Here is an 8,363-nt window from a genome sequence, read left to right as displayed (position 1 = left end):
CTCAGAGGGATATTGCCATGCATTGATTTGTTTACAGAGAGGTGCAGAATGTCATGTGGTCCGCTCAGTGTGTCTGTGTACATCCAGACTTCACAAGCATCCTGATCATCCTGATCGTGTCCTCTATGTAGAACTTATTTGTTTACAGTTCTAAGATCTGAGCTCAAGCAGATCACAGTGCCTGTCTGCAAATGTGGCAAAATCTGACAAAGAGTTAAAACAGGGCTTGCTTTAGTTTAATTTCCAGGCAAATTAGTGGATATGTGTCAACTTTCATAAGATCACTACACCTCACGCCTTTGGCATGCCCATGATATTATAATTCCCACAAATAAATTAAACTTGGATAAATTACCTGGAAAATATGTGAAATTCTGTAACTATCTCTCAAACTGAATCTATAATATAACACTTAAAGATACTAAACAACAGGACATTTAATTGAATTTCACTGGACAGACTTTACACAACAAAAATAGATTTAGCATTCCCTACAGGTCAAATCAATTACGATAATTCATTAAACGAAAAAGGGAGTGCTAAAACCCGTTAGCATGTGGTTTATTTACCACAATATTATTTGCAAAATGGCTGTATTCTAACTACCAGAAATGTGAGTTTCATGATGACATTCATGCAAATCTTTATTTGTGTCACATATTTACAGTATATCAAAGCACACAATTAACAGATTAACTAGTTGGCTGGTTTTACGCATGCATTATTTGTATTTGTTCATATGACCGACAGTCGGAAATGCCGTCATTCTGTTTTAGTAGGTTGAGTGGTAGTGAGTAAGGCATTTACTCAGCACGTGTTTAATCGGGCTATACATGCTTTGGCTTCTGAAGCTTGCAATTTCTCATCGATGCGGGAAATACACAAACATACTTGTGACATAAATTAATAAATACATCAATAAATTAATAAATAATCCATGAATTACAACAAAACAATAATTCAAGTTATGCAGTCTTTCGAAATGACTTTGGCACTACAGTCACAACGGTACGGAGAAGTTACGTACTGTTTGGGAGCATATCGTTTCTGCTGTCGTAAATCACCGCACCAGGTGGATAGAAAACCAAGGCAGGCTCTGCAGGATTTATCGGAACCAGCGGATGACCCTGCTCGTCAAGCTCTGGCTTGGTCGTGGCTGTAAACGGCCTCATGTTGGTCACTGATGGAGACGTTATTTGCCAAAAAAGTTTTTTCAAAGCCTTTCTAAACTCTCTTCTCATTAGACAATACAATATGGGGTTTAAACAGCTGTTAGAGTGCGCAAGACAGACGGATACTGGGAATACGTATGCCTGCGTAGTGTAATACTCCCAACTAAAATGCAAGACGTTCAGTTTTATGAGAATCCCCCAAGCCGTAAGCACCTGGTTGGGCAACCAACAGAGGAAAAATGACAGAACCACAATAGTCACAGATTTAGTCACTTTGGAGCGTCTTTTTGTGCTAGCGGTATTCACGTTCTTGGACGTGATGAAGCGCAGCAGCAGAAGGTAGCAGACTATGATGATGCCCAAAGGGATTAGAAACCCGATCAATACTTTTTGGCTATGATAAAGACCAAGCCAGAATTGTACATCAACAGTATCTGGAAACTTAACAAGGCAAAGTTCCTCGTTGGAGACGGTCGCTGTCGTGGAAAACACCGCATGTGGCAAAGCTGCGGATATAGCGGCAATCCATATGACAAAGCTAATAAAGCGCGCCGAGCAGCAGCGCGGACTGCGCCTCCTGCTCTTGAGTGCAGACGCAACGGACCAGTACCGTGCGACACTCATGGCAGTCAGGAAAAACACACTGGCGTACATATTCATCGCCGTCACATAAGACACTATCTTGCACATAGCTTTTCCAAAAAGCCAGGTGAAGTCCAAAGCGTTCTCCACTGCCCAAAAGGGAAGAGTTAATACAAACTGAAAATCAGTCACTGCTAAACTCGTAACAAAAAGATTAATAGACGATTTCTTCCATACTTGTTTAGACTTCATGAGGTATAAGACAAGGATGTTTCCAATCAACCCCAAAGCACATACCACAGAATAAATTATAGATATTATTATTCTCAGGATGGCGGATCCATCACCAACGAAATCACTTTTATCCAAATCAGAGAAGTGAAAGTTCTCTCCAATGGACCGGTTTGTTTCATTAAGCGTGAACGAAAAGTTCAAAGCAGAAACAGGATAGAATCCTGATCCTCCTTCGGTAAGTTCCCCTGGCATTCCCGATCCAACAGCACCGCTTCTGTTTAGAAAATTCATCTAATGTTCTATCCTGCCCGTTCCTTCGGATTGTTATGGGTATAAGTGCTGAATGACCTGCTGAAGCCTCCGCATCCCTTACTATAGTATTGTTTCCTCTTGCGGACACACAGGTTTCGATGTAAAACCCGCTTTTAAATGGTCACGGATGGATGACAACTGGCATGAAAGTAAAACATTGTTTATAAACATTTCCATTATCAAGTTTTGATAAATGAAAACGTTTTCTTGACGTTTAAAAAAAAAAGTATTATCTTGCGTAAAAGAATGCGTAAAATTATGAAGGTGTGGCTTGTTATCAGACCAGAAGAAGAAATTAATTGATTCTGAGCGTTTATTGGAATCTGACTGGAGTTATATGCCTGTGACGCGTTGTATTCAGGCACCTTCGCCGGGATTGGACAATGTCTTCTACGCTTTACAGTTGTTATTTACGCCTTAATTAGGATTTCGTTTGTGCAGTTGGAGTACGAATCCATTAGACAACATATATTTTAATCCTGCTCACCTGTTTTACACATCAGTGTGTGGGTTGCTGCCACAATTTGCATCGATTCATACTGATTGACAATTTATATTAATTAATTAATTCTGGAATTTAGTAGGCTACTGTTTAGTGGAACACATAGACATACAAATCCATTGCTCAAGCCCAACTGCTACAGCTGAAGATCTGTTCTGCACTGAACTGTACTGTAATTGTGCTGTAATAAACTGTGCTATACTCTGTTGCACTGTAATGTAGGTATGTACCACGTCCTACATTCGATTACATACAAACTGTTAAACTATTGCACCACTGTGATGACTCATCACTTCCATCCTTTGGCAATCCTATTGAGTTAGCAATCATGGATTTACATTATTCAAACCCACTGCGTGTGTTATTCCAAACAAACATTTTCTCCACGTCTATTTTCTCTCTTTTTTTTACTCCCACTTTCTCTGGTTTTTCATTTGCATCAGTAAATGCCATCGGATAAAAGTGTGGGACGTGCTCAAAGTCCTACGTTATGCTTACACACCTGAAAGTCATCTACGGGTTAGTGTCAGATAAATGGTGTATTATTTAAATGTGTATGCTGATGTATATTATGTGAAGTTGTTATTTATACAGTTTAATATAGACACAGTTGGGGTCAGGATAATTTATAATAGTACATCTGGTTATTTTGCTGGTGATTTTTTGTCCTCTCATTCAAGCATAAGTTTGGTCGATTCTGCTCCATCTTGTGGATGATCTACACGACAACTCCAAAATGTAGTTTTAAGTTTGCTGCTGTTTGTGCAAGAAACCACAAGGAGGCGATCATCAGTGGAATACTTTTCCGGAAGTCGTTGAGCACAGCGTTTGTATGAACGCAAAGACCTGTGAGAATGTTTTTATGTGTCTGCTTTATTGAGAGTTCATGCTAGTTCGGGTGTGCAGGATTCGATAGATGGTTTTGAAACAGATTTTGAAGACACTGAGAACCGTTATATCATCAGAAAAAAATATTTTAATGTTATTGGATTTAGTGGTATTTAGAATAAATTATGTTGGTGTTTTGTCTGTGGTTCAAAGCCTTGAAAGGAGAAAAAAGCATTTGTTATGACAACAACGTCGCTGGTAAGGCCTTTGAGTGGCATGGTGCAAAGTCACAGCCTATCAAAGCTTTAATTTAGCTCCAGACAGAAATACACATGTTTTGTATTTGTCAATGATATGTCATAAGGCCCTACTAAGACCCCCACATGTCTCTCTCTCTATCTCTCTCTCACAAACACAGACACACACGCGCGCACTCAGACGCACACACATTTAAAAAAAAGATTGATTCAAGTACAATTGTGAAGCAACAGATACTTTCTTGAACAAACCAAAAGTGAAAAATCTTGTCACTGAATTGTTTGAAAGGCATTGCGTAGTTGTGGGTTGCTTAAAGGCATGCCTGTTATCATACCATATCCTCTACAAAGGGTACACATCCAGCAATCTGCTTTTCGGTCACCTGGCAACCTCCGTGACATCCTTTTGAGGCACTGCAACGCCATTTTGCTTCAATTGTACCAGCTTGCTTTGAAAACTTGTACACAGCTGAAACGTCTTAAGCCGCCATAGTTAGTATTCTCTTTTGTAGGATATACCTTGGTAAATTCTTGTTTTTACCACATTTGACTGAATGTCACACATCACACTCAAGGATAAAAGCTTTAGCTTTTATCAAACACAAAGCCTCTTGTCATCTGAGGCTACATACAGCCTTTAGCGCAGCACAAACTCTGGGTATGTTATCCAAACTTTACAACATTCCACTGAGATGGATGGTGAAAGACTCTAAAGGTCAGTGACACTTCAGTTGTGTTTGTCAGAATGCCAACGTGAGATACTCATGAACATAATATAATCAGTCAAAAATGTGATGCCATACTGAGATCTAAATCATGTTTAATAATTTTGCTAAAGCGCTGAGCACAGAGACTTCTAAAAGTGCCTATGCAAGTTTAAGCACCCGTCAACAGGTTTAGATGGAAGCCCTTGAAAGACACCCATGTTTTAAAAGTACTTTAATTAAGAGACTTGGAGCAAGTAAAATGGCAATAGCAACTTTGTTTGAATTGAACAGAGCAGTTTTCTTTCATGTGAATACAGAAACAACAATTACCTCCAGGCAAAATACAGTGTGTGGAGTTCTGTTATTTAAAACCCAAACTATACTATTAGTAATTATTATATCCCAGGTTTATCTATCTTCCTCTTTTCCTATTCTGGTTACCTTTTCCAACTTGTCATTGTCAGAGGTTGCCTAGGGTGGGTTGGTGGTTGAAGCCACTGCCCTGTCGCAGCAGAGGATTCAATTCTGGCCCATAGCTCTGTCAGTAAAAACTCCATCACTCCCCTCTTTCCTGTCAAATAAAGCATAGAAATGTCCGAACGAATAAATAAAATTAAGTTTAATATTTGGAAGTACTTAGGAAAGAGTCAAATTAAATGTAAATGTGATACAGCACTTAAAGGCATATCCTTTCTGGCTGTAGGTAGCAACAGATCATTTAAATACCTGCCCAATTTGACAGGTGGTAAGATTTTTTTTGTGGACCAATTAAAGTTATTGGTTGCCTCAAGCAATAATATCCTCTTTTAGAACTGTGGACCGACAGCCAATTATTACAACTCTATTTTTGTTTACCTTAAGGATAATGGATGACCATGCTAATATGGTTGGTCAGTGAAGGAGCTACGTGTGAAAGAAATGTAAATGTGTCTCTTATCTTCTCTCAAACAGACACAGGAGTGTTATCCTCCTTTGCGCTTGCCTTAGGGTGACTCGGTGCTACACATCCAGGACTCTCATGTGTTTCTGTCTACTTTCTATCAGTTTCTTACAAGTTGTAATCTATTATGGACAGGTGACATGATTGAGATAATGAGCAGCATCGGTCCTGGTGCTTCCCTAGAGGTGTTAACATAGAGACGGCTAGGGCACTTCCGTTTCCTGTTTTGAAAGTAATGCCATTAAACCAAAATGGGTGCTGTTTTTGTGTACTGTGTCAAGTTGGATGCACATCACTGGCGTAGTGATGCCAGGCCAGAGTGCAAGGTAACCCCCCCACCCCGGCAACCAAACGTACATACGCATATACGCATGTGAACCTGACGTAGATGCACTGGCTTCGGATTGTGATAACAGAACAGAAACAAACAATGTGAAATACAAACACAGAAATCTAAAACAAAAATCCAGAAAATCACATTGTATGTTTGCATTTTATTGCATGACATAAGTATTTGATAGATCAGAAAAACTTAATATTTGGTACAGAAACCTTTGCAATTACAGAGATCTTCCGTTTCCTGTAGTTCTTGACCAGGTTTGCACACACTGCAGCAGGGATTTTGGCCCACTCCTCCATACAGACCTTCTCCAGATCCTTCAGGTTTCGGGGCTGTCGCTGGGCGATACAGACTTTCAGCTCCCTCCAAAGATTTTCTATTGTTGCCCTCCCTCCTTAGTTGCCCTGGCTGTGTGTTTCAGGTCGTTGTCATGCTGGAAGACCCAGCCACGACCCATCTTCAATGCTCTTACTGAGGGAAGGAGGTTGTTGTCCAAGATCTCGCGATACATGGCCCCATCCATCCTCCCCTCAATACGGTGCAGTCATCCTGTCCCCTTTGCAGAAAAGCATCCCCAAAGAATGATGTTTCCAAACACGGCGAGTGGAGTTTAGACCAAAAAGCTCTATTTCTGTCTCATCAGACCACATGAGCTTCTCCCATTCCTCCTCTGGATCATCCAGATTGTCATTGTCAAATTTCAGACGAGCCTGGACATGAGCTGGCTTGAGCAGGGGGACCTTGCGTGTGCTGCAGGATTTTAATCCATGACGGCGTAGTGTGTTACTAATGGTTTTATTTGAGACTGTGGTCCCAGCTCTCTTCAGGTCATTGACCAGGTCCTGCCATGTAGTTCTGGGCTGATCTCTCACCTTGTTCATGATCATTGATGCCCCACAAGGTGAGATCTTGCATGGAGCCCCAGACCGAGGGCGATTGACCATCATCTTGAACTTCTTCCCTTTTCTGATAATTGCGCCAACAGTTGTTGACTTCTCACCAAGCTGCTTGTCTATTCTCCTGTAGCCCATCCCAGCTTTGTGCAGGTCTGCAATGTTATCCCTGATGTCCTTACACAGCTCTCTGGTCTTGGCCATTGTGGAGAGGTGGGAGTCGGTTTGATTGAGTGTGTGGACAGGTGTCTTTTATACAGGTAATGAGTTCAAACAGGTACAGTTAATACAGGTAATGAGTGGATAAAAGGAGGGCTTCTTAAAGAAAAACTAACAGGTCTGTGAGAGCCAGAATTCTTACTGGTTGGTAGGTGATCAAATACTTAAGTTATGGAATAACATATATACTTCTAAATGCTTTGTAAGTATGAAAACCTGCAAAATCGGCAGTGTATCAAATACTTTCTCCACACTGTATATAGTGCGCCTTATCAGGGTAGCAAAAGTTTTTGGACAGATTAACATTATGTACAATAGGCATATTTAGTACATATTTGTATCTGGACTCACAGACATCACCAGACACTTCCTTAGTCAAGCTCAGTTGGATTTAAGTTTTGTGTTGATTTCAAATAACCTGTTTTGTATTCTCTAAGATGCCCAAGCACTTCATGCAACTTATCTTTCCAATAACATATTTCATATATATTTATTTTGACTTACGTCACAGCCTATAAGCCAAGCACAGCAGTGCACTTTCCTCATGCTTGAAACTAAACCCATGGGCACACTTTCCTCTCCCTCCTCCAATGGGCAGTATTTTTGTGATATGTTTTAAATGTCAAACCCAGTACAGACAATGTACCACTATCATCTACAGCTTGTCATCAACAACATACTCCCACCTGGGTTGGGTTTCAGCTGGCCTGCACACTACCTGTCATCAAAGTGTCTGGCTCTGAGAATCATCTCTGCAGACCTTGCCAGCACTCAAACTATTTGATGAAATATTCAGACTTTTGGTTTCATTAGGTTATTTGCCCAGTTGAATTATTGGGTAAATAATTCAAACAAAAAGAGGTCATTGCTGTCTATCACCTTGATATTACACTCATATTACAATCATATGAATGTAACTTAATTGGGTGAAAATTGTTTAAAAAGTACTTAAATATTTTTTTTATTCAGAAAGGAGGATTACAGGGATTTGAGACCATTCCTCCATATAGAAACTCTTTCAGTGGTTCTCACTTGTTGACATTCATCATCTGCTCACCCCATAGGTTTTCAATGAAATTTAGATCAGGAGACTGGGATGGAGTTTGCAAAAACATGATCTTTAGGTCAGTAAACTATTTCTGTGTGGATTTGGAGGTAGGCTTTGGATCGTTCTCTTGCTGAAAGACCAAACGACGATGGAGTTTTAGCCTCCTGCCAGAAGCAGACAGGTTTTGGTACAAAAATCCCATGGCGCTTAATGGAGTACATGTTGCTATTTATCCTGCAAGGTTCACAGGGGCTCTGGTCTTTGTTGTCAAAAAGCTTTTTTTTTCCAGAATTTTGTTGCATCTTTTGTGGTGTGATGTATACCATGCA

At 40.2% G+C, this 8,363-nt stretch overlaps 1 protein-coding gene across 1 annotated transcript; it reads right to left on the bottom strand.

Moving 5' to 3' along the window:
- Positions 1–995: 995 nt before the first annotated feature.
- rxfp3 (relaxin family peptide receptor 3) lies at positions 996–2,240 on the bottom strand. Its single transcript, XM_010877326.2, has one exon. The coding sequence runs from the start codon at positions 2,238–2,240 to the stop codon at positions 1,020–1,022; it is 1,221 nt and encodes a 406-aa protein (XP_010875628.2). The 3' UTR covers positions 996–1,019.
- Between the last annotated feature and the right edge of the window lie 6,123 nt (positions 2,241–8,363).

The sequence above is a fragment of the Esox lucius genome, chromosome 14 (genome assembly GCF_011004845.1).
Source record: "Esox lucius isolate fEsoLuc1 chromosome 14, fEsoLuc1.pri, whole genome shotgun sequence".
NCBI lineage: Eukaryota > Metazoa > Chordata > Actinopteri > Esociformes > Esocidae > Esox > Esox lucius.
The sequence above is the reverse complement of the archived record's forward strand: the minus strand, read 5'-3'. Positions and strand labels throughout refer to the sequence as shown.

Excerpts from the sequence above, each read along its gene's own strand:
- rxfp3 (XM_010877326.2), bottom strand. The coding sequence starts at position 2,240 with ATGCCAGGGGAACTTACCGAAGGAGGATCAGGATTCTATCCTGTTTCT.